At 40.0% G+C, this 26,495-nt stretch overlaps 1 protein-coding gene across 4 annotated transcripts in view; it reads left to right on the forward strand.

Annotated features, from left to right (window-relative positions):
* Window positions 1-26,495, forward strand: part of cyc (basic helix-loop-helix ARNT-like protein cyc) — a 112,291-nt gene that overhangs the window by 18,673 nt on the left and 67,123 nt on the right. Inside the window, exons 1-2 of one of the 4 annotated variants that reach the window (XM_089732104.1) lie at window positions 548-701; window positions 1,395-1,460. The exons of 1 other annotated variant lie outside the window; for it this stretch is intronic. In XM_089732104.1, the coding sequence (XP_089588230.1) occupies window positions 1,438-1,460 (23 nt within the window). In that variant the 5' untranslated portion in view covers window positions 548-701; window positions 1,395-1,437. Of the gene's footprint in view, window positions 1-547; window positions 702-1,394; window positions 1,461-23,952; window positions 24,118-26,495 lie in introns of those variants that run through there. 2 more of the 4 variants (XM_028171032.2, XM_028171030.2) reach the window with 2 other exon arrangements.

The following is a 26,495-nucleotide window of genomic DNA, read 5'->3' on the forward strand; positions in this document are numbered from 1 at the left end:
CAATATAAAGATCATTTGTGCGGTGTTTTCGTCAAACCTCATCTATGGTTCAGCCGATGTCCGCGTCTGACGATGAGCACTATTGATCGTGTGGTTTCCTGCCAATTGAAGCGAAAATACAACATTTCTAATTCTTACACTCAAGTTCAGTTAATATAAATAATGAATTTGTGCGGTTTCTATGAAATCGCTCAAAACTCATTTGATTGGTTTCAAAGTTTATGCAGTTGTAGTTGGCGCTTGTGGGAACATTCCAAACACTATAACAAGAACGTACCACCGGTGGAGCTGCCTAGCCTAGCATGTCGACTGTACACTATTTCATTTACTTGCATATAACATACTTGAACTTGTTATTATGAATCAATTACGTTATACTTGGCTAAAATGATTAAACAAAGTAAAGCATAAAAGTAATCAATTTATACGCATAAAAAACGAGCGAAAAAACTCATATCTGATACTAAAATCATAACAACATCTTAGAATAGAACACACTCGTAGAGTATAACTTTATGTTCACCACTGATGCACGTCGGCAGTGTTGGGGACTAAAGCGAGACGCCGACTGTCGCTGAGGGCTCTCCCGAAATTTCGTTGGAAGAAGGACATTTCATAGCGCTCAGGAAACACCGTGGAGCGGCACTTCTTCAAGAGCCCGATGGTACATGGCACCTATGGAATACTGTGTACTGTACACTGTGAGTAAACGCAGCTCCGGAAATGACGACGGCGGCGTTGTCTTAAACAATACATCAGAGCACTTCGCTTGGAACATAGGGTTTAAACACAGAGAACCCAAGTTCTCCCTATACTCACAGTCGAAATCTCCTAACGGTCATATAAATATAACACCGCCTCACTGAGTATTCCTATTCTCATTCTGCGTGTTCTTTCATATTTAGTTGAATCACGCTTCGTAGTACGTACTTAACTAACAAATGAGAACAAACGTGTTTCAATATTAAATTAAAAGCTTTTTTTAGATGGACATGCTTCGTAGATGGGCAGGCCACCTCGTTTTCACCACCACGCGAAATGTGGTGAAACCTCAATGTGGACGTCGGTATCTTTGTTTCCCTAATTTGGTTATTTGGTATATTTACTGGAATATTTAGTGAAAAACAGCTTTCTTCATTAGCCGGTAATCAATGGGCATCAAGGCCTAACGGCAATAATATGCCTTTATACGAACTAAGTTTAAAGAGAGCATTCCACGGTAAGCACGGTTGTGCCTTGTAATTCTGATATCTATCGCGGCGTATTTACTTTAGATCGGTTGGACTTGCGCTATTGTCACTTTAATTTTCCAAGACATTTCAGTAGCAGTCGATTTTTTTCCAAACAACTAGCTATTTGCTATTTTATGGTTTGAGTTGTGACTCTGTTTGCAGGTAGTTTTACGACCGGCCGCCACCATCGAGGCCGGCAAAGGTCATGACGAGGTTCCGTTCTACAAGGTACATAGCTTATAAGATGATTAGCAGCACCAATCCGACCGGGTACACGGGACCCTAGTTGAATCGCTCTCGCGACTTTAGGCAGACGAGCATATGGCAAACCTGATGGCAAGTGGTTACCGTCACTCATGGACACCAACAATGCCAGGGGCAGAGCTAACCGCTGAGTGCTCTCCGAAAGCTTCGTTTAAAGTATATATCATAGCGCTCGAGAAACATCGTGGAGGGAGTTCATTCCAAAGCCGGATCGTACGTGGCAAAAAAGATCTCTAGAAACGCATTGTGGATGAACGCCGCAGTTTCAGGTAGTACAGATGAACTTTACTTTAGTGACGAGCGGTGCGATGATAAAAATGAGATGATAAGATCATATCAAATAAATCCTCACAGCATTCATAGGAAAACGTACAATACAAAACTGACAGAGAACCGAAGTCCCCCGTAGACCCAGAGGTTCCAAACGATCGGTGAGAATAGGATTATCGATACTCCGGACGGACCTCGACTGTATGGAGTCAAATAGATATAGCTGGTATTAGGGAGCCCCGGCCAATGAGTGGGAGCAGTACTACATACGAGGCCGAATTGTGCAAATAATTGTACATCGCTCGAAACGTCGACCGAAAGAATTCCAATACTTGTGTAAGGTTACAGGGTTACTCCTTCGAATTGTGACGCCAAGACAAATAGGGCCTTCGTCCTCTGCGAAAACTTGTGTCTAGAATGGGATGAAATGAACTAAATTCAATTTCTGCCCGAAAGAGCTCTTTATTTTAGAAACAAGTTCTGAGAGAGACTCTGATAGAAGATATTTCGCTTATCACTAAACCTTGTGGAAAGCCATCGTAATGGTGATGAAGTTGAGGCGTCCGCAGTCACGATTCACCCAGTTCCCGAGGACCGGACGAACTTAACAATCCGGTCAAAGAATTGGCCTCTTGCTGAATCCTGTCTTCAGTACGGACTGCCGAGATTGGGCCTTCAGCGCTCCGTTGTACAATTCTATTAAGGCTTTGACTTAATGTTTCAAGGTGGGTGGCGGCACTCACGTTGTGATGTCTATTAGTTCTGTTAGCAGCATTACGCGTAATGGACCGTGAGCTCGTTCACCCATCTAAGCAATAAAAATGAATTGAAATAACTAACCAAGATATCATTTGTTAAAATGGATAGGAGTCTACATATTAGTAGTATCCATGAACTTCGGTAACCGTTGAACGCCCTTTGGTCAGCATGCTCGACTAACAAGGAAATAATTTTAAACTGTAACAACAAAAATTGAAGTCAGTTAATAACAAAGTTACATTATAGAACTATCGATACGACGTCACACTGTAAATCCGTGCCAAATGGAGAATACTATGACATTTTACAAACAAATTAATAATTCTGTATGCGGCCTGCGTTTCTCATGAGAATGATACACGGCCATTCCGATAGAGGCACCCGTCACGTGCGGACGTGCTCATCGACCACTCGATCGCCCGGCCTTTGTTCGCCCGGCTTTTGTTCGCCCGGCTTTTGTTAGCTCGGCCATTGTTCGCGCGGCCTGTGTTCGTGGTACATCTGCCGACCAAGTGTTTTTTCCTGGAAGTTTTTATTTGTTTTGTTTCCTTTTGTTATTTCGGTGTTCGTGGTACATCTGCCGACAAACTGTTTTCCTGGAAGTGTTTAATTGTTTTGTTTCCTTTAGTTATTTCTGTTTTGTTGTGTTTTTTTCTTTGTCCTGTAGTAATCGCGCCGCATCGCCACCTGTGTTAAATAGAACCGCTCACAGTTCCGAGAAGTTGGGGCCTCGCCGCAAGGCGAGTGTTTTCTAAGACCCGGGGTAGCCCCAGCTGGGCACGTAGCCATCATGGACGCTGTATTTGCGGAATTTCTCCGGCTTCGCTACCCAAAGCTCACTTCCGAGTTTCTGGCCTTCAAGGCCGATCACACCACAAGCCCTCTCGTGGACTCCGCCGAGCTTGCTGCTCCTGCGTCAGACAAAGTCTGGCACAACGGTTTGATTTTCAAACTATTCAACTTGGGCGTGCCGGATAGTCTCGTGCTCATCATACGGGACTTCTTGTCGAACCGCTCTTTTCGATATCGAGTTGAGGGAACCCGCTCCTCCCCACGACCTCTCACATCTGGAGTCCCGCAAGGCTCTGTCCTCTCACCCCTCCTATTTAGCTTATTCGTTAACGATATTCCCCAGTCGCCGCCGACCCATTTAGCTTTATTCGCCGACGACACGACTGTTTACTATTCCAGTAGAAATAAGTCCCTAATCGCGAAGAAGCTTCAGAGCGCAGCCCTAGCCCTAGGACAGTGGTTCCGAAAATGGCGCATAGACATCAACCCAGCGAAAAGTACTGCGGTGCTATTTCAGAGGGGAAGCTTCACACGGATTTCCTCCCGGATTAGGAGGAGGAATCTGACATCCCCGATTACTCTCTTTAGACAACCCATACCCTGGGCCAGGAAGGTCAAGTACCTGGGCGTTACCCTGGATGGATCGATGACATTCCGCCCGCATATAAAATCAGTCCGTGACCATGCCTCGTTTATTCTCGGTAGACTCTACCCCATGATCTGTAAGCGGAGTAAAATGTCCCTTCGGAACAAGGTGACACTTTACAAAACTTGCATAAGGCCCGTCATGACTTACGCGAGTGTGGTGTTCGCTCACGCGGCCCGCACACACATAGACACCCTCCAATCTCTACAATCCCGCTTTTGCAGGTTAGCCGTCGGAGCTCCGTGGTTCGTGAGGAACGTTGACCTACACGACGACCTGAGCCTCGAATCTGTCCAGAAATACATGAAGTCAGCGTCGGAACGGTACTTCGATAAGGCTATGCGTCATGATAATCGCCTTATCGTTGCCGCCGCTGACTACTCCCCGAATCCTGATCACGCAGGAGCCAGTCACCGTCGACGCCCTAGACACGTCCTTACGGATCCATCAGATCCAATAACCTTTGCATTAGACGCCTTCAGCTCTAACACTAGGAGCAGGCTTAGGGACCCCGGTAACCGTACTCGTCGAACTCGACAAAGAGTTCGCCGTGCAACCTAACCCATGAATCAGCTCGCTGAGTTTCTCGCCGGATCTTCTCAGCGGGTCGCGATTCCGATCCGGTAGTAGATTCATTCGCGAAGCCGCTGCTCTTGAGCTGTTTGGTCTCCTTCGGAGGCGCTCGGGTAGCTGTTAGCAAATCCCACCCCTCCTGGCTGAGCCTTTGCTCGCCCACCTGTCCTGGTGAAACTGGAAAGGCCTCCGGGCCACCAGTAATTCTCCAAACATACAAAAAAAAAAAAAAAGATACACGGCCATGAAACTTGATCTAATAAGCATTGCGGATTTCAAGAACATAAACTAAAAGTGGAAACAGCTCAGTACACAATTACGGGACGGGTGATATTCTCTCGTTGTCATAACTACGGGTGTGAAGTTATCAAATTAACACACGGATTTTCCAACGAAAAGTCACCCTATACGAGTATTTACATCAATTTAGTTAAAAGCATTGTTATTTTTACAATTAGGTATGAGTCCACCCCGTCGGCAGCTGAAATGCTCCAGCTTCTTACCTGCTAATAAGAGCACTTTGCAAGCTCATGAGAGTTGCTACTGCTGCGCCGGTCTGTTTATTTCTGGCGCATGTACACTTCATTGAAATGTTCTAAGAGCCGGTCGCCAAGGTTTATAGACAACCGCAAATAGTATACAGACACCCACCTTGAGTCATGAGTAATCACATACTACTTTTTTCCTCTAATTAAAACCCTAAGTTATGTTTTATTAATTAAATATGTGTAGGAAACATTCGTGAACATGATACTATGATTAATCTTTTAAACATTTTAAAATAAATTATTACCTGCTCCAGAAGCGATCACCAAGGTTGTATACATTGACACGTCTACAGCGTTTTACCTTTTAGATTAGATCTCAAATCTTTCGTACAACTTGTCTAGAACATGCACAGCTCATCACAGCTGTTCACGAAGTCTTGTTTTTCGTTAATCTAAAGCCCTATGAAACAATTTTATCTTCGGTATCTTTAGATGGTGGTGCCGTTATTTGCATGAGAAATTTTGTAAGTGGCACAAATCGCCGATAGCGGCGGGTGGTGAGCCTTGCGCCGACAGTTTGGACGTAGGCAATGACAAACGGGACCCCTACCAATGTCATTATTTCGGAAAGAATTGAACACCATTATTCTATTATTTAATTACATGAAAAATTTCAACACATGACTGATTACAGATTTTTTCAATTTAAATTAGTTAATTTTATTTATGTTTCCGAAAGAGCAGCAACCAGTATAGCGGAAATATTAATTTCAATCTATGTCGATTGAATTTACTATTAGAGAATGTAACGGAACGAAAATAATTTTACAGTATCTCATTATAAAATCCCGTCATAACAATTAATCAATTTGGCAACGAGTCCTAAATGTTGCCCACTCGCAATAGATCGGACACATATAAACATAATTATAAACTGTTCAATTTCAAATAAAAGCCACGTGTGTTAACGGAACATTTGGTAGGAGCCAAAAATCGAGGGTGCGGTGCCTCCCGGCTGACGGGACGTCGACGACACGCAACAGGTTTTGTTTATTTGTACAAATGTTGACAACTTTATACTGGAATATTGTTACTAGCCACATACCTATGAAGTTCGTTTTACAATACTAGCCATTTAAAACCTAATCTATGCAAGGTTTCTGGCAAGAAGGTTTGAATGCAGATTAATGTATTTTAATAACATAGAATTATATTTTCAAATTCACTCATTTCGGAAGCGTTCAAGTCAATAAAGAATCGTGCGTTCCACAAATACTAATCAGTTTAGTTTTCCCTGCACATGTGTCTTTTTGATATTGAATTTTTTTTTATCGTTTCCATATTGATGCACAAACGGCTAACAACATTAATGTAGTGTACGGAGTGAACAATAAAAACGAACGCACGATTCTTTATTGACTTGAACGCTTCCGAAATGGATATTTTTATTTAAATAATAAACCCCATGGTCACCAAAGAACTAAACTCTACGAGAACAAATTAAAGCTGATAATAGAAGCAGACGATACACAGTCTATCGCTGAGTTAGCTTTCAATGTTGACATCAAAACCAATTTGGGTCAATTTGCGTCAAATCAGTAAGGAGAAAAACTTGATGCTGGGTGCCATACGGTCGGCAACGCCACGAGCGCGCTATGTTATGCCTTGTGTTGCTTAACTGACACAAAAACGAAGGGATTTAGAACCGGATAGTCACTTGTAATAAAAATATCATTTTAGACCTGGTTCAACCTATGCAAAGACCTCAAATCAAAATTTACCTAGGGATACTGGAGTCATGGTCCAGGCGCTTGGCCGATCCTTCGGCTGGTCGCAGGACCGTCGAGGCGATTCGCCAGGTCCTTGTGGATTGGGTGAATCGTGACAGAGGACGCCTCAGTTTCCAGCACAAGAAGATGCTTACTGGGCATGGTTACTTCGGTTTGTTCGGGTGATGGAAGGCCGGCTATCCTCGGCTCACGCTGGTTCTGACTCAGCGGGGTATTCCGTAAGATAACCCACTCTAACTCTTTAAGTAAGTTAAAAGATATGGTCGTTGTTTGGTGGTGTAGTGCCGCTATAATTTATCACAGCTTCTTAGCAAATGGCACCAGCCCTACTCTGGATATGTACTGTACGGAACTGGACACCACAACAGAGAAGCTCGCGAAACTGGCCAGCCTTGGCTAATTACTCGGCCTCGCTGCTCCTACACGACAACGCTAAACAATCTTAAACGGCTAAACAAACGGTCTCTAAGCTACAAGAGACCGCTTGTTGTATCGTATAAGTGCCGACAGGCTTCTTCTTTTCCCAAATTTTGGACTTCTTGGCAGGGAATAATTTCAATACTCGAAAGGCAGTACAAAATGCCTCTGATGAGTTTGTTGACTCTTGCACATCTACTTGACTTCTTCAAGAAAGGCATTGGAAAATTCCTAATGCGCTGGTAGAGATGCGGCGATATCATCGGTGTATATTTTGATTGTTAAAAATAAATAAATATTTAGCTTGTAAACTAAACAGCAGTTTTGTTATTAAATACCTAATATATTACTATTACGAAGATAACGTGTATTGTGCTTAATATTGGTTTGTAATTACATCATTCATAATGAGTTCCTGCGCGGTTTTCAGAAAATGGTTTATTTTAACGCAAACTATTGGACATAGGAACCATTTCTATTTATAATGCTTTCGTATACCGGATTTAATCATAAAAATACTTGATCGACTTAGAAAAAAAAATAGCAGCATCATGGCTACATAAAACAACAACGCACGTCTAATGTAGAGTTGACGGGGCGCGGTATGATCATGTTTGCTTACAGTTCGAGGGTTTGCGTAGTTACGTTTCTAAGGAGCTATCCAATTATGTTTGTCCGACACCCAATCAAACATAAATATAGAAACGATCCACTGGGATCCTTGTTCTGTCCGGATGTTTAGCAATAGTTTAGCAACTTTAATGGCTTCGGGCAAAGGACCTGGCCCTCAAACGAAGTTATGGCAACAGGCAATCTTAATTGCGTAGAACGAACACTTACTTATTCCAATTTTGAAATGAGGGAATTGACTTAAACATAAATTTCACATATTCGGAAATGCTTCAATTGTAGGAACAGTAAGTGTTTACAATTTAAACGAGCCCTTTGCCACTTAGGTAAGCCATGCAGTGAAATGAGTTATTTTAATGTTCCAAAATAAACGTAGCAAAGGAACATTAGGGATAAATAAAATGTGCTAAAGCAACTACCGATGAGTCTGGGCAGTCTAAATGAAATATTGCTGTAAATATACCTAGTCTTGCCATAAATACTGAGACAAAGGAAAAAAAATTATATTGCGAATAACATTTATTACTTTTACAGTGTGTTAGTTTAACACATAAATATAAAACAATTTAAAGTATAAAAAGCTTATTCGAAGTGGTCTCCATTGGCTGCAATACAGCCCTTTAAACGTTGAGGCCAGTTATCAATAGAAGCACGCACTCTTTCCATGGGAAAAAATTTTCACTCCCAATCGTACGGATTGTTTTAGGGACTCCAAATTATCATGGCGCTTAGAGCAAGCCGTACTCTCTAAAACTGACCATAAATCATAATCGGATTTAGATTAAGATCGGGACTAGACGACGGCCAGTCTTTAGCTCTGATGAAGTCCGAAACGTTCGTTTCCAACCAAGACTGCGTAGACCGAGCTTTATGACCTGGCGCCGAGTCTTGCTGGAAGGACCATTCTTGATTATTGAACATGGTTTTGTTAAGAAGGGGCTTCACTACCTTCTCAAGAATGGTATCTTGATACACTTGAGTCGATGTTTTAATACCTTTTTCACAAAAGTATGGCTCAGTCACTCCTTCATAGCTAATACCCCACCAAACCATCACTGAAGTCGGATAGTGCCCACGTTGCACTCTGTCGACTAATTGGGAAGCTTCCTTAGATCTTTGAGCATATAAATACGGTCATTTTGTTTGTTAAAATGTTGCTCAATTGTAAAAATTTTATCATCCGTAAACAAAATCTTTCTATGACCTCCCTTTGCGTACCGCTTCAGTAGTTGTTTCGATTTTACCACCCTATTCTCCTTTAAATTATGAGTTAAGAAATTACCAGTACGTCTCTTATAGGCTGCAAGTCCTAAGTCATCTTTTAAAATACGCGACATGGTTCTAGGTGCTACCTTCATCTCCTGAGATAAAATCTTTTGCTTTCGGACAGGATTTCTTCGAATTCTTTCCCTTACTGCTTTGACCGCCTTTTCTGTACGAACACTATGTGGACGGCCAGATCTTTTTCTGTCACAAACAGAGAAGCTCTCATTGCACCTATTAATAGTCTGGTACACAAACATTTTACTAATACCAAGCGTATGGAGAGTTTTAAAAATTGCATTTGGCTCCATACCTACTTTGTGTAATGCAATCACAGCGATTCGGTTCTCTTTATCACCCCACTCCATTATAATATCGCAAAATATTGTACAATATATTGGCGCCAAAATGAGAAAACTCAATGAGCAATCATATAAAAATGACAGATTCCAAATTCAAATGTAATATTTTGTTTCTTTTTAATTGTAACAGTGTTTATGGCCAGACTAAGTATTTCCAAACAAAAATTCGTTAGTTAGGTAGTTCATAGTACATTTATCTCGACGCGCCTTGTGCGTATTCACGGCGAATGCTCAGTAAACAATAGACAGCGACCTAGCTCCATCACAACAACACTCAGTTCTCCATCTCGATGAGTAATGTGATTTTCCAATTAGTTCTGCACACGGAAAAATACGTTAACGATGTTTCAGTTTTATCCGAATACAATAGAACAGGAGCAGTGTTATTAAATCATTACGTCAGAAAAACGTAGGTATGCCGGTGTCCAATGTCCGGATCTAGTATCTGGCGACAAATTGCTTTTTACCTCGGACATTCTGTTCAGGAAACAACCAAGTAATTGCAGGTGTGTAATAACAACCAAGTGCCACCGAACCCTGCGCGCTTACGAAAATAAATTATATATTTATTATTTTTATTGATTACGTAACCTTGTGTTTATTTTCTTCAGTGTAATGTAACCAGGCCAGAGAAACTAACATGAACGAACAGCTGTTAATAATAAAGATTTACTACTGTTTTAATTTACGGCAGTAATACCTAGTAAGCACAGTAAACTCCGGTATCCACTCATGGTTTTTATTAAACTTATCCTGTTTTTACTAATTTTTTTATTTTGAGTACTGGTTGTACAATGAAATCAAGGGTAAATATACGAATAAAGGGTCATTCACGGAGATTTTCGTCTCATGTTACGTTAACCAGTTTTTTTATTTACTCATGACGTTAATAATAATGTCATGTAAATCGGGTGGTCGTATTGTTAGAATATGTTTATTAATATCAACATATGAATAGTTTCATTCATACTAACGTCTTCTAGTGATTAAAATATGTACTGGGATACTATAGTTAACAAACAATAAAGTGATTCTTTCTCAACCGTCATCTCATTCGTTTTATTACGTATCACTAATAACGATCTTTTCCAGACAACTTATAGTGATATCACCCGTGAGCAAATCCTCAATATCAGGCAGCTTATCGAGAGGTCATACGAGTTCGGCACCCCGATGGTCATGTGTTTTATTGACTACAGTAAAGCCTTTGATTGCGTCAAATGGGATCACCTGTGGAAAATACTAACAGATTTGGGAGTACTGCAACATTTGGTTCTACTGCTACATAACCTGTACATTAATAACCAGGGAATCATTAGAGTGGAGGAAACAGTCTCTACCCCCTTTAAATTTAAAAAGGGCGTAAGGCAAGGCCGCATATTATCTCCTTTTTAATATCTATGGAGAGTATATCATGAGACGGACTTGTGAAGGCTGGGATGGTGGAGTTACCATTGGTGGAGTTAAATTGACCAACCTACGATACGCCGACGACACCACTCTCCTTGCGGCTAATGAAAGCGAGATGACTGCTCTCATGAGCAAGCTTAAAAAAATTAGCCTCGAACTTGGTCTTGCCATCAACCGATCCAAAACGAAAGTGATGATAATAGACCGCATGAACAAACTAGAGCACACCGGGTCACTGCATCTTGAAACAACAGAAATCCATGATCGCGAATACTGGATCGTGCGAGCCTGAGATTCGAAGACGGGATAGCAAAAAGTGCCATATCTCAGCTTGATAGCATCTGGTCCGATAGAAACATCTCCATAAAAACCAAGCGTAAACTTGTAACAAGTCTTGTGTCTTCTATTTTTTTATATGGGGCGGAGACATGGACTCTGAAGAAGGCTGATCGAAGTCGGATCAATGTGTTTGAGACATGGTGCTGGAGGAAAATGCTGCGGATTCCCTGGACGGCGCATCGGACAAACGCATCAATCCTGGAAGAACTATGCGTCTCCTCAAGACTCTCCACCACTTGTTTACGTAGGATTTTAGAGTTTTTCGGCCACGTTGCGAGGAAAAAAGGTGACAATCTCGAAAAACTTCTCTTCACCAGCAAAGTGGAAGGAAAGAGGCCTAGGGGGCGTAGTCCCATGCGCTGGTCCGATCAGATTAAGACGACTTTGGAATCCAGCATCAATGTCGTTATCCACTGTGCGGAGGACAGGAGTGAATGGAGGAACATACTCCTTACAAAAGTGCTCCGTAAAGGTCACGACCCTCAGCACTGAGAAATACGACGCACGGAGGAGTAGTAATATAAAAATGAAGACTAGAGAAAAGGCCTTACAGTCATGTCATGCATCTCGGTGCGTTTTGCAGATAAGTATCGTATGAATTCCTTCAAATTAAATCATCAATGTTCCTAAATTTCCCAGTAGCAGTGCAAAAAATGTTTTCAAACACTAATTATGATTACAAAATAGTATTTTCGGGTATGCGGCATAGACTACAGTTTAATGCTTGTCATTCATCATCATTCACACCACCCGCCACCACGCTCTGCGTAAAGTTCGTTTTTGGTAACATTGCAGTTACCCGTAGGTCCATGTCTAATCCGAGATGCTCCGGAATGAACTAATCTCGATATTTACGACGCGCTTTGACATGTCCATTGTTTTCGGTCTACTATATTGTTTGTATCCATCGACAGCATCACATTAAAAATTAACTATTGATTCGCTTCTTGACGAGTTTCAGATCATTTTTGTATATCGGCATAAGTAATAAAATTAGCAACTGAAATTTTCGTCTGAATTGATGGCGCAGAAATTATGTTTATAAAACCCACGACCCTCGGCCTGACAGGATCGTAGGTTGGATTGCCGCATGGGGCAAACATTTCATTTCACATCCATTGCTCGTTTAGATATACATACTAGGGGTTATGAAATTGCCGATTTGTATTGATAAAAATAAATTTGTTTCTTTTTTTCATTTAACATATTTATTTAATCAAAACTAGATGATAGATAAAAAAAAGCGATCAAAGGATCGCTTTTTTTTTTTAAAATTGTGTTTTTTAGAAATTATATTTAAATACGAATTAGATGTCGGGAAGAGTCATAAAGTTGATTATCGATAAAGTTGATTATTGGAAACACGAACAAAACAACATTTTCTGAAAACGAATCCTAGCTAGATCAATTTATCGCCCCCGAAATCGGCTGTATACTAAATTTTATAAAAATCGTTGGAGCCGTTTCCGAGATTCAGATTATATATATACAGTGGTACTTTCAAGAATTGCTCTTTTAAAGGTATAAGATATCTACCATTATTATCTATACATTGTTGCCATCTAATAAGAAAGTAATTTATGCCTTTGCGATATAACTCTGATAATCTAGATTCCACAAACTGTATGAATATATCACGTAGAACATTGTCCAAATCACGAAAAAAATGGCAGTCCGTTGGAGCAGGGTCTTGCGAATACGGAGAGTGACGAATTCTCGTGTTGTATGAGGTCTCGCGTTATCATGGAGCAATAATGGTGAAGATCGATTCATGAGTCGGGACTGTTTCACTGCAAGTTCTGCTATCATTGTTCGTAGTTCGGCACAGTAGATATCTGCCGTTATTGCTTGACCAGATCGGAGAAAACTATAGTGAATAACACCATGCCGAGACCACCAAACAGTTACTATTACCTTTTTATTGGTAAGCTTTGCTTTAGGACACTGTTGCGGCGCTTGACCTGGGGTCACCCATTGCAATATTTGCTTACAGTTATCGTAAAGAATCCACTTTACATCACATGTCACAATTCGACCCAATATTCCTTCATTTCTGTATCGATTTAACAAGGCAACACAAGGTTCTACACTCGTTTCTTTCTGCAGATCAGTCAAATCATGAGGCACCCATTTTTCATATTTTTTATTTCCTTGATTTGACGCATATGAGTCAATAGTTTGGTTCGGATCGGCTTCCACAAACTCTTTTAATTCATTGTTATTCATTGTTATTTTACATGTGTGGGCGGTCTTCCACGTGGTTCGTTCTTCAAATCCAAATTTCTATCACTAAAGCGTTTAAACCAAAATCGCACGGTGCGTTCATTAGCAGTCCCCTCTCCAAACGCAACATTGGTACCGCGTGCTGTTTCTGCAGCGTTAGTTCCGCGTCAGAACTCGTATTCAAAAATCACTCGAATTTTCGACGTATCCATCTTTCTTGTCTTAGCTGAATAAAAAAAACTACTGAAAGTCGATAAACGAATGTTACACATTTTTTAAAAGAAGAACATCATAGGTACCATTTCAAAAAAGTTTCCCTCAGAAATCTCAAACCATGAAGGGTTTATTTCAACTTGAAGTACCTATTACAATAGAACGGCAATTTCATACTTTAACACCTATTATAAGAATATAAATGAATATTTTTTCTAATCTGTCGGATCGGATAATTGAAAAATCAGCCCTTAGATGAAAGAAAGTTAAACAAATTGAGATTCGATTTCCTAATGTCGGTGTCTGGGTGGAAGTCTGAGCGACTAGATTAAACAATTTAGCGATGTTGCTTCCCCGCGCCGGAAATCGCGCACAACGTCTGTCTCATTGGAGCGTCAACTTTCGTAGTTTTCGAAAGTGTCGATTGATTTTAAAAGACCGTACTCTATAATTTAATGTATTAAAAATATTCGTGTAATATGTAAAAAATTGTACATACTTGGTGCCGCACCGTGGAGAGCGAGATGAGGACTGCCGGCAAGACCTGGAGTGATATGAAAGAGCAAGCGCAAGACAGGGTCAAGTGGAGACAACTTCTAAGGGCCGTATGTACCAGTGGGATAAAAACATTCTGTAAAAGCTGTTGGTAGGCTAGTCTGTTCTTCCGTGGCCATGATGGATTGTAATCATGCCGTAGTTCGGTCATTGTACCTAGTCAGGTCATAAATTCTGTCACATGTTTAATGTAAAATAATTGAAACAAGTTTGTTCATTATGTAACCATTCATATACCAAAATGAACTTAACAAAACATAGATTCTTATGACACTAAAGTTTATTCAAAATGACCTCCTTGATTTTGAATACAGGCCTTCAATCTGCGCGGCCAGTCGTCTATCGCAGTACGAACGAGGTCCATGTCAATATCGGCGGATGCCTTAATCAAGGATGTCTTGAGTGACTCCAAATTGGGATGAGGCTTTGAGCACGCCTTTTCCTCCAAGTGTTGCCATATCTTGTAATCTAACGGATTCAAATCTGGACTGGAGGAGGGCCAGTCTTCGTGCCGGATGAAGTCGATTTCACGCGCCGCCAGCCAGTCTTGTGTGCTCTTCGCTCTATGAGCTGGCGCCGAATCTTGTTGGAATACCCAGTGCCTGTTATTGAACATGGTATGAGAAACAGGTTCCACAAAGTTCGTCAGGACTGTATTTTGATACACAACTGCATTCGTTTTTACACCTTTCTCACAAAAATGTACCTCTGTTAAGCCCCAATAAGAAACTCCCAACCATACCATGAGCGAGGATGGAAAATGACCTCGTTGGACACGCGGAATACGGTTGTTCGCTTCTTCACTACTGTGTGCGTACACCTTATCATTTTGTTTGTTGTAGCTCTCTTCTACAGTAAAAATTTTTTCATCCGAAAAAAGAATTTTCCGATATTTTTTTACCGCGTACCGCTTCAACAAAGCGCGGCATCTCTTCAGTCTCAGGTCCATTAGACGAGCATTCAAACGATGTCCTGTTTTTCTTCGATATGCCCGAAGCCCTAAGTCTTCATTTAACACCCTTTTCACCGTGGTTCTGCATAACCCCATCTGAAGGGCCAACAGTTTCTGCTTACGTTTGGGATTTCTTTGAATTCGCGCCTTCACAGCTTTTATCACTGCTGGAGTCCTAACAGACCGAGGGCGACCACTTCTTGACCTGTCATCTACACTAGAGTCTTCATTGTATCGTTTGATGGTACGATAAACGAATCTTTTGGTTATATTCAAATTTTTCAGTATGTTAAAAATTTGATTTGGCGCGTAACCGCAACGATGCAACGCAATAACTGCAACACAGTCTTCTTTAAGCGTCCACTCCATATTTAAAAATGAGTAAAATTCTAAAAGTATACGTTTTAATTTTCATGAACAATTTGAAATTCGAATTCAATAAACTTTTTTGTGGCCAGCATTCTAAAAGAAAAGTTTTTACTTTGTGACAATACTTATGACCTGACTAGGTATATTCAAAGTGAGTTGCCGCATTTTTGAAATGTTATCGATGGGATTCGAACTGAACCTGAGAGGACGGCGAACTCTGGAGCTATCATCTGCGCCTCAATAAAAAGCCTAGCCGATTTGGAAGACAAAGAAAATATGAAAAATGATTTATAATTTTTTTCAAGGAAGGGTACGTTAGCGGAGTCTCGTGACCAAAACTTTTCTTCCTTGTTTTGGTCACGTGTTTCGAACATGAGCGAATGTTTACTCACAAATCCCTTTTTTGCTATTTCCCGCGAAGTCTTACCGATGCCAGAAACATGGGACACGCTCAAGCTTTGTTTTTTTTTGTTTTATTGCTTAAGACGGTCTGATGAGCTCATGATCCATTGGGTGTTAAGTTAACAGAAGCTCAAAAAGTGGATTCGGCCGCCCAGCTTGTAACATTGTGTTTTACCTTAATTAAATAGTATAATATTATAGATACATAGCGATTATTTATTATTCGAAGGTATAATGGTTTTACGCCACGCCAGCCGTACTGTGTACTTAGTGCTAGTTTTTTAATGTTCTCGATAGCGTAAAAGTTAACTAAGTTTTGTATGGAATTGAAACGTCTGCTTAAGTTTGCCGCTAGGGTCGCTGTTCCAACTCTATACAAATTTGTGTTAACTTTTACGCTATAGAGAACGTTCAAAAACTCGCACTAAACACACTGACCTATTATAATAATAAGTACCTACTATGTACCGAGTTAACCGTTCGACAGATCATCGAAAAATCCCGGGAATTCAACAAGCCTACGTACTTATGCTTTGTGGATTTCTCTAAGGCGTTTGATTCTGTCAAATGGCCAAAACTTTGGGAAACTATTTTGGCCATGGGTACCCCCAAACACTTGGTCCATCTGCTGAGGCGACTCTATGAGGAAGGAACAGCTTCAGTTAGAATAGATGACATTCTATCGCGTCACTTCCACCCTAGCGCAGGAGTTCGCCAAGGGTGTATTATATCACCGCTCCTGTTCAATATATATACGGAGCTTATAATGAGAATCGCCCTCGAAAACTGGTCAGATGGAATAACTATCGGAGGTCGGAAGATTTCAAATCTTCGTTATGCAGACGACATCACTTTAGTCGCGTCAGGTGTTAGCCAGATGGAAGAGCTACTCGGTAGAGTGGAACGCGTCAGTCTTGATTTCGGACTTAAAATTAACCGCAACAAAACAAGTGTCATGATTGTCGACCGTGCTAATAATAACTCGCCAGAGGTCACAAAAATTGCGAACTGCGATGTCGTACAGTCATACATTTACTTAGGTGCACTGATATCGAACACTGGCGGGTGCGTTGATGAAATCAAGCGGCGTATGGCTGTTTCGAGGTCAGCCATGGACAGGCTGAAGAAAATATGGGGGAATCGAAATATCACTAAAGCCACTAAAATCAGACTTGTAAGAGCGCTGGTCTTCCCCATTTTTCTTTATGCTGCTGAGACCTGGACATTGAGAGAAAGTGAGAAAAAGAGGATAGATGCTCTCGAAATGTGGTGCTGGAGAAGAATGCTGCAAATATCGTGGACAGAGTTCAGAACGAATCAGTCAATTTTACAGGAACTCGGCATCAAGCAGCGACTATCCTCCATCGTTCAGGGTCGCATTCTCACTTTCTTCGGGCATGTGTCGCGGCGGGGTGACGACTCGGTTGAGCGCCTTGTGGTGCAGGGCATGATAGAGGGTACAAGACCGCGCGGCAGATCACCGTTACGATGGACCGACCAAATAAAGGCAGCTCTAAACGGTCCCGTTAACGAGTGCACAAGAAGGGCCGCGGTACGCGAGGAATGGCGACGTCTGGTGAAGCGCACCACCAACCGAAGTGATGACCACGACCACTCTGCCAAGAGTGCATACGACTGAGAAGAAGAATGTACCGAGTGTAGGGGGGCATTCTCGAAGTGGTGATAGCACAGTGTAAAAACTTCATATTGAAACTCACACTGTAAGAATCGGTCATGTTGTTAATTCCTTACAATATCTTTTACCTAGAACTATGTATCGATGCGGAGTATGAATTTATAAATTAAGACTTTATCTATTACATCCGACTTCGAACCCTAACTGTAACTACGCACGTGAGCGTCCCAGGATTAGCGTTGCTATGGGGTTGATTTCATTCCACGAATTATTCACAATGTAATCAGATGTTTTCTTTTTTTATTGTATATTCCTGTGTTACTTATTTTTATTGTCGCTGTTTTTTTTATTTGTTTATTGCTTAGATGGTGTTAAGTGGTTACTAGAGCCCATAGACATCTACAACGTAAATGCGCCACCCACCTTGAGATATAAGTTGTTAGGTCTCAAGTATAGTTACAACGGCTGCCCCACCCTTCAAACCGGAACGCATTACTGCTTCACGGCAGAAATAGGTACGGTGGTGGTGCCTACCCGTGCGGACTCACAAAAGATCTTACCACCAGTAATTACGCAAATTATAATTTTGCGGGTTTTAATTTTTATTAAGCCTTCGTCAAACAGAACGCGTACTTAGCGCCGCGTACTTAACGTCGCGCTCTTCAAATTGACTAGATGAGTCTAACGCTCCTTGACGCAACGCTTTCGCCAAATCATAGTGCCTTTCAATAGCAGTGTGAAAATTTAAAAGTATTAAGAAATCGAGTGATTCAGATGTGGCATTGTATAAGCATAGTTTTTTTTAAGTATTTATATCATTTTTTCGGGCATTATCTAGTATTTTAATACACATTCAATCGGACGCTAAAATAAAATTTGTAAAAAATTACAACGCCTGACGTCAAAGCGTCCTAACGCCGCGACAGGGCGCTGCGTACTTATAGCGCTGGGGCTCTGTTTGACGGTATGTTAATGTTACCATAGTAGTACAACACATCTCGGCGTCATAGCGCGGCATCAGTTTAGCGCTCTGACGCGCGCTAATTACGCGTTCTGTTTGACGAAGGCTTAACACGATGTTTTTCCTTCACCGTAGAAGGCGATCGTGAACATTTGTTAGGTACGTATTTCATTTAAAAAATTGGTAACCGCCTGAGGGATTCGAACACCGTTGCATCGCTAGATACGAAATACGAATGCACCGAACATCCTATCCTTTAGGACACGACGACTTATTATTAAGATTGAATAGACTTGAAATAAGGAACTTCAGAATTGTGTAAGTAATGGCCTAATTTACACCAATAATGTTCATAATCTTTGTTTGAATAGCTTCTTCACGATTACTCAGTGTTATTGAGTACTAACCATAATAATACTATGCTGAATGATTCTACACCTAAGAACAGGTCTTCCCATAGCAGACTGCCCACTCAAAAGTTGAAGGTCCGAGCCAGCTCCTAAGGCCTTTGTGTGAACCTCGTTTGCGGGTCCGACGCTGAATATAGCTAATACTAGTGTCTATACAATCGCAACTATTCTAATGGACGGTTGTGGCAATCGGTGCATCCCGAACACCAGAAGCCATAGAAGAGCAGGCAATACCGATTAAAATTGTAATGATAATATCATTATTTTTTCCTTTTTAATGAGTTTTTATTTATTTTGAAATCGTTTTATATTGAACGTGTTAAATATTTTCGTAACAAGGTCAAAATATACCTACTATGTCTGCTGTATCATTCGAGTACATAATTGTTCTTTAATTATTGTTTAATTGATGGCGTAAGCCATTATACATTCAGCATTTTTAATGGTCGTGTCTATTTAATTGTTATTTACAATGAAGTCTAGATTCGTGGTTTTTTGTTTATGATTATTTATGTATTCACTACACACGAAATACACACACAAATGGACGCCCGCACACGCACAAAAACATGGTGGGTCATGAGCTATTTAAATAAAATTTCTGACTTAAAATTATGTTTCATTTTCTGTAATGTAGGTACATTTAAATTAAATTTGAATAATTCTAATTCTCTTGTTGAGTTTATCTCAGTTTTAAAACTGTATTCACAATAGGTTACGTTATTTAAGAGGTCTACTTGAATAGAAAATTTTCTTTAATTGAATTTTACAGCATACAAATAATATGGTTATGATAATGACTGCTTTATGGCACTTTTCTGCTTGATTTTATGCAGTCAATGGTAGGTCGCACTTTAAGCCTACATTGATTTTTAATATCTAATTTAGGTGCTTCTGACTTGATTCGAAGAGTAGGATAGCCACTCTTGCAATGTCTTCTTTTTCTCCACCTTATCCCACTAGGTAGGGTCGGCACAGCTAATTTTTCTCTTCCATTCTCTTCTATCAGCCGTCATCTCAACACTCAGTCCTCTCTCTCTCATATCGTCATTCACACACTCCATCCATGTCTTCTTCGGTCGACCTCTTCCTCCTCTACCTTGCACTACCATTTCCATACATCTCCTAGTCACAAGAATCTTCTCTCTACGCATCACATGTCCATACCACGCTAACCGTCCGCTCCTTAATTTGTTGCTTACCGGGGCCACTTTCACACTTCCTCTGATATACTCATTCTTTATCTTGTCCATTCTTGTCACTCTCTCACCACTCTTGCAATGTCATTGAAAATTATATCAAGTGCTTTAGAAATGAACGGTGGAATTTAAATTGTGGTGTTAACTAATCTAATCTAATTATTTTTACTGGTGGTAGGCCTTCATGTGAGTCCGCACGGGCAGGTATCAACACCCCGCCTATTTCTACCGTGAAGCAGTAATGCGTTTCGGCTTGAAGGGCCGGAGCAGCCGTTGTAACTATACTGAGACCTTAGAACTTATATCTCAAGGTGGGTAGCGCATTTGCGTTGTAAATGTCTATGGGCTCCAGTAACCACTTAACACCAGGTGGGCTGTGAGCTAGCCCACTCATCTAAGCAATAAAAAAAAAACAGTTAACGTCGTTAGTAGCTCATACTCGTTCGCTCATCTACTCATCTACGCCAATAATAACGGTCTTGCTCCATTGAATTTCGCGCTAGTTTACTTGTTTGGATAATAAACAGAGAAAACTTACAAACTCTGAATTTTGGTTGGATGTCAGTGACCAGTTTAGAATTGTAAATATATTTGTTCGAAGATCGAAAATGGTATGCATTTTTTGTAACGAGCCCGTTTGTTTTTAAATCTGTATTATATTATTATTATCTTAAAAAAAGTATTATTACGTACGTAAATTTATTTTTGGCGATGTAACACGTTCATGTTTTTTGTAGTATATAAAATATAGGTATTCTAATATACTTACACTGTGACCAATTTTTTTTTTTTTTTTCTTAGGTGGGTGGACGAGTTCACAGCCCACCTGGTGTTAAGTGGTTACTGGAGCCCATAGACATCTACGACGTAAATGCGCCACGCACCTTGAGATATAAGCTCTAAGATCTCAAGTATAGTTACAACGGCTGCTCCACCCTTCAAACGAAATGCATTACTGCTTCACGGCAGAAACAGGCAGGTTGGTGGTATCAACCCGCGCAATCACATTTTGGTCGTAGGGTAAACTCGTACGGATAGCTGCCACTGCCCTGCCTATTTCTGCTACGAAGCAGCTCTGCGTCCCGGCGTGAAGCATGGGGCAGTTTTACTATAGATCTGAAACTTAGAACTCATGTGTCTCGCGGTAGGTGGCGGTATTTACGTTGTAGACGTCTATAGGCTTCGGTAACCACTTAACATCAGGTGACCAAATTACTCATCTTTTAAAACCTACCAAAGGTTTCCAAATGAAGTGTCAAAGCTAACTGACAATGTTTTGTAAATCTCACAATGAAACTTAATTATCTATATATTAATACGTGAAGTAAAAACTTTGTATCCCTTTTTACGAAATTTGCGCGGACGGAGGAGTATGAAATTTTCCACACTTACAGAGAAGATAAAGAAGAAGTGCACAATGCTAATATTTTTTTAAAATAATGCGTAAAAGATACATTAAATCAATAAAGAAAACATCACACACACTACATACCATGTATTTGACGCACACACGCATGCATACTATTTATTGTCAAACTTTTGTTCTTGACGTCTGTTGTCAAATTGAGATTAAATATTGTGTGTCTTTGTTAATATTTTGTATAGTGTAGTCTTGGCAAAATTTGTGATTATTGAAGTGTAAAATACAATTATAGTAGTTTACAAACTTACAATTCCAATTAATTATAGTCGAATTTCGACTACTGCGGGACCTGTAGTACTAAATTATTATCAATGTTCGTTACGTTGATTTATGGTTGTGATTAATAGCGCCGTTATGTTAGATTACCTCATTATAAATTTTGTTGAATTTCTTTGTAATTTGTAATTACAGTAGATACATACGACAATTTTTTTAGAAAGAAAATTTAAATTATCGCTTTATTAAGTGACTTCGATTTTTTTCCATTTATTCCAGAACTGGTTGTCTTTTGCCCGATACCAGGCTGTTGTTGGGTTTTGGGATACCCTGTATCTAGTCAGGTCATAAGTATTGTCACACAGTAAAAACTTTTCTATTAGAATGCTGACCACAAAAATTTTTATAGAATTCGAATTTCGAATTGTTTATGAAAATAAAAATGAATACTTTTAGAATTTTTACTCATTTTTAAATATGGAGTGGACGCTTAAAGAAGACCGTGTTGCAGTTATTGCGTTGCATCGTAGCGGTTACGCGCCAATTCAAATTTTTAACATACTGAAAAATTTGAATATAACCAAAAGATTCGTTTATCGTACCATCAAACGATACAATGAAAACTCTAGTGTAGATGACAGGTCAAGAAGTGGTCGCCCTCGGTCTGTTAGGACTCCAGCAGTGATAAAAGCTGTGAAGGCGCGAATTCAAAGAAATCCCAAACGGAAGCAGAAACTGTTGGCCCTTCAGATGGGGTTAAGCAGAACCACGGTGAAAAGGGTGTTAAATGAAGACTTAGGGCTTCGGGCATATCGAAGAAAAACAGGACACGTTTGAATGCTCGTCTAATGGACCTGAGACTGAAGAGATGCCGCGCTTTGTTGAAGCGATACGCGGGAAAAAATATCGGGAAATTCTTTTTTCGGATGAAAAAATTTTTACCGTAGAAGAGAGCTACAACAAACAAAATGATAAGGTGTACGCACACAGTAGTGAAGAAGCGAGCAACCGTATTCCGCGTGTCCAACGAGGTCATTTTCCATCCTCGCTCATGGTATGGTTGGGAGTTTCTTATTGGGGCTTAACAGAGGTACATTTTTGTGAGAAAGGTGTAAAAACGAATGCAGTTGTGTATCAAAATACAGTCCTGACGAACCTTGTGAAACCTGTTTTTCATACCATGTTCATAACAGGCACTGGGTATTCCAACAAGATTCGGCGCCAGCTCATAGAGCGAAGAGCACACAAGACTGGCTGGCGGCTCGTGAAATCAACTTCATCCGGCACGAAGACTGGCCCTCCTCCAGGCCAGATTTGAATCCGTTAGATTACAAGATATGGCAACACTTGGAGGAAAAGGCGTGCTCAAAGCCTCATCCCAATTTGGAGTCACTCAAGACATCTTTGATTAAGGCAGCCGCCGATATTGACATGGACCTCGTTCGTGCTGTGATAGACGACTGGCCGCGCAGATTGAAGGGGCCTGTATTCAAAATCACGGAGGTCATTTTGAATAAACTTTAGTGTCATAAGAATCTATGTTTTGTTAAGTTCATTTTGGTATATGAATGGTTACATAATGAATAAACTTGTTTCAATTATTTTACATTAAACATGTGACAGAATTTATGACCTGACTAGGTATAATCGTTTTTATTATAAGTTTATTAAATAAATACAAATAAAAGTTACACCACAAGATTAAACAACATAAGAACCTGTTTTTTGTTTTTATTTTTATTTTGTTATTGCTTTGATGGGTTGACGAGCTCACGGCCCACCTGATGTTAATTAGTTACCGAAACCCATAGATATCTACAACTTAAATGCCGCCACCCACCTTGGTACATGAGTTGTAAGGTCTCATTTTTAACAGTACATCGTCTGCCCCGCCTTTAAAACCCAAAACGCATTACTGCTTTACGGTAGAATTAGGCAGGGTGGTGGTACCTACTCGTGCGGACTCTCAAGACGTCCTACCACCAGTAACCATGCGCATCAAATTAATTAATTGGTAAAGCAGATACGTTTCATTTAAGCACAAGGTGGAATTAATTCATAAAACAAAACTTTGTGCATATCGAATGTGTAGTATGTAAGTTTGTAAGTGTGCAAATGATAAGGGTAGGTAGTGGCCGCGCGCCGGTGGGGTGTAGAGACGCGGTGTGATCTCGTCTCGCCGCAGTCGGGTGAGAGAACCGCGCTGTGCGGTCGCCTCGCCGTGAGCACGCTACGGAATGTCGGGCGACTACGTGCGTGTTCAGGAGTTCTACCTGCAGTTCCACGATCTCGACTCGCACTACCACCAGTATGATATTCCGTTGTAAGTAATTAACGAAACCGGTTTTTATGGTTTCATTGAATTTTTTTCATCTTACTAGTCTTTGTTTGTTTATTAGTTTAGCGAAACGCGGAACACGTTCGTCGGACATTAGCGGCAAACAAACAACTAGCCTTGACTTTGTTCACAGTCAAGGTTGTTATTATCAATTATTTTTACCAGTTCTTCTTTTCTCGGGGCGACTTTTTGATTTTTAATTGGCATTCCCATCGGTATAACGTAAATATAAAATATTACACTATTTTTGATGAACAAATACGAGTATCTACATTCATTTTGTTACAATAGGTATAATCTGATAGTTTACCTTTAGGATTTCAACATATGAGGTGTCATTAGATTCGTCTTATTTGTAGGAGTGAATGACATATTGCAATATGGTGTATGCGAAAAAAAAAAATAGAAGGAAAATAATTATTCATCGTGTTCTACAATATAGAAAATAGAACTGATTTCTTTCATTATAATCCACAATCTAAAATGACAAGCGTGAAATAAAATAAAGTATTAAATAAAACAAAACTTTATTCCTTATTTCTCATGATTGATCGAGGTCCTTTTATTTCCTACGTCCTTCTGCGTTTGCCGTTATTCACCGAGTATTAGCTGACGTATCACCATGACTTCACCTTTAGTTATTGGTTTACTGTTGTCCACAGACCTCTCGATGCGAACCCCTCCTCAAGATTGAGATACAAGGTCGATATTTGAAATGTATATACGAAATTAATAAGTTTGTAAATAATTTTGACTTTATTCTTGGATCATAACATAGGGTCAGTGCAGATTTATCGGAGAATGACACTAGCTATCGTATTTTTCATATTGTTATTATACATATAGCAATAGAGTTGGAATTTGCATGTAAGATAAAGTAAATTATCTTATAAATATTATTTGCCAGTACTCCGTGTCCCTACTTATGCCACTAAGTTATATCACTTTTACTAATGAGGCCATGAAAGGTGTTTCTTTTATTTGGTAAATCCCGTAGCTTAGATATATTTTGAAACCGGTGCGCAAAGTAAACGATTATTTATCATTAGAATAAATGGAAGCGGCACTAGTTAAAAAAGTTTGTTAAGGTAGGAAATATATAATAATAATAAATAAGGAAGGATTTCTTCTGTCGATTGGTCGTTCTTCTGAGTAATATGGACTGTTCGATCAAATCAAAAATGAAATAACACGATTATCAATAGAAAGTTATGTGTAAGTATGCAGTTTTTACATAAATATAATTTACAATTCCTCTTTTTTTTCCTACCTATGGTGGCCTTGAGAGGCTATGCCAGCGTAACCTAACAAGTAATTTCCCAAAGAGGCTACAAAATAGGCTGAGTGTCAACTTTTTTGTAAATAACCTCCTCCTCCTTCAGTCGATCGCTCATTGCTGAGCATCGTGATGCGCCCGCCTGTGACCTTTTTTGTAATTTTTAGCCACTTATGTCGGTCAGTGGCACAGTGAAGTGCGTGGCTCAGTCTCATGTCCAGATACTCAGACACTTGGTCACTCCATCTTTTTCGGCTACGACCTCTGGATCGTCTTCCATCCACTTTACTAAATAACAAAGGTACTTTAATTGACATTAATTGAATTGCTAAAATGCTATTGGGAACGTACAAAGTAAGGACGCCTGGCAGCAAGGAAAGCTTGTAAGAATTTCTCGTGCTCGACCCATACGCGGTTACTAAGCTGTACACATCGATTGATAATTGCACGATCGTCCATAGTCCAGCAACGTTAGGTATATGTGATAATTAAATGCAATTCACCACTGCTATGATGGAAAAAAACATTATTTCTGGTTCTCAAATCAAATTAAAACTCATAAGGGGATGTCACATAAAATAATTAGATTAGTTATGTAAGTTTTAATTTGAGCCTTAAATGCACTGGTTTAAACTTTATCGGAAACCATTATTAATGTTCTGTTGTTTGACAATATCTTTCGGACCAGATCAATCAGTATATTCTCTAGAATTCAATGTTTTTATTCTATATAGTTTCAATTAATGAAAAAAAAAAATTGTTTTTTTGTTTTTCGAATTTTTCATTTTCTGATTTGAGTTATCGATATAGGTATTGTAGCGGACTATTCTCTAAAAGACCCATACTCACGCCTTGAAAATGATACGTGATAATTAAAAACCTACTCTGAACTCGCCCCAGGATTTGACTCAACCATATTATTATTATCACAGTGGCACGATTCGACGTTGCAACGTATTATTTTCACTAGGTCGAACACGTGCTGAATGCATATAAAATCACAAAAATTAATAATTCAATATATATACCCATATAACCGTTTAGATTGCAATGACATAACGGCGTTAATCTAACATTGACCATGAAT

This window comes from Bombyx mandarina, chromosome 01 (genome assembly GCF_030267445.1).
Source record: "Bombyx mandarina strain Sakado chromosome 01, ASM3026744v2".
NCBI classification, from domain to species: domain Eukaryota; kingdom Metazoa; phylum Arthropoda; class Insecta; order Lepidoptera; family Bombycidae; genus Bombyx; species Bombyx mandarina.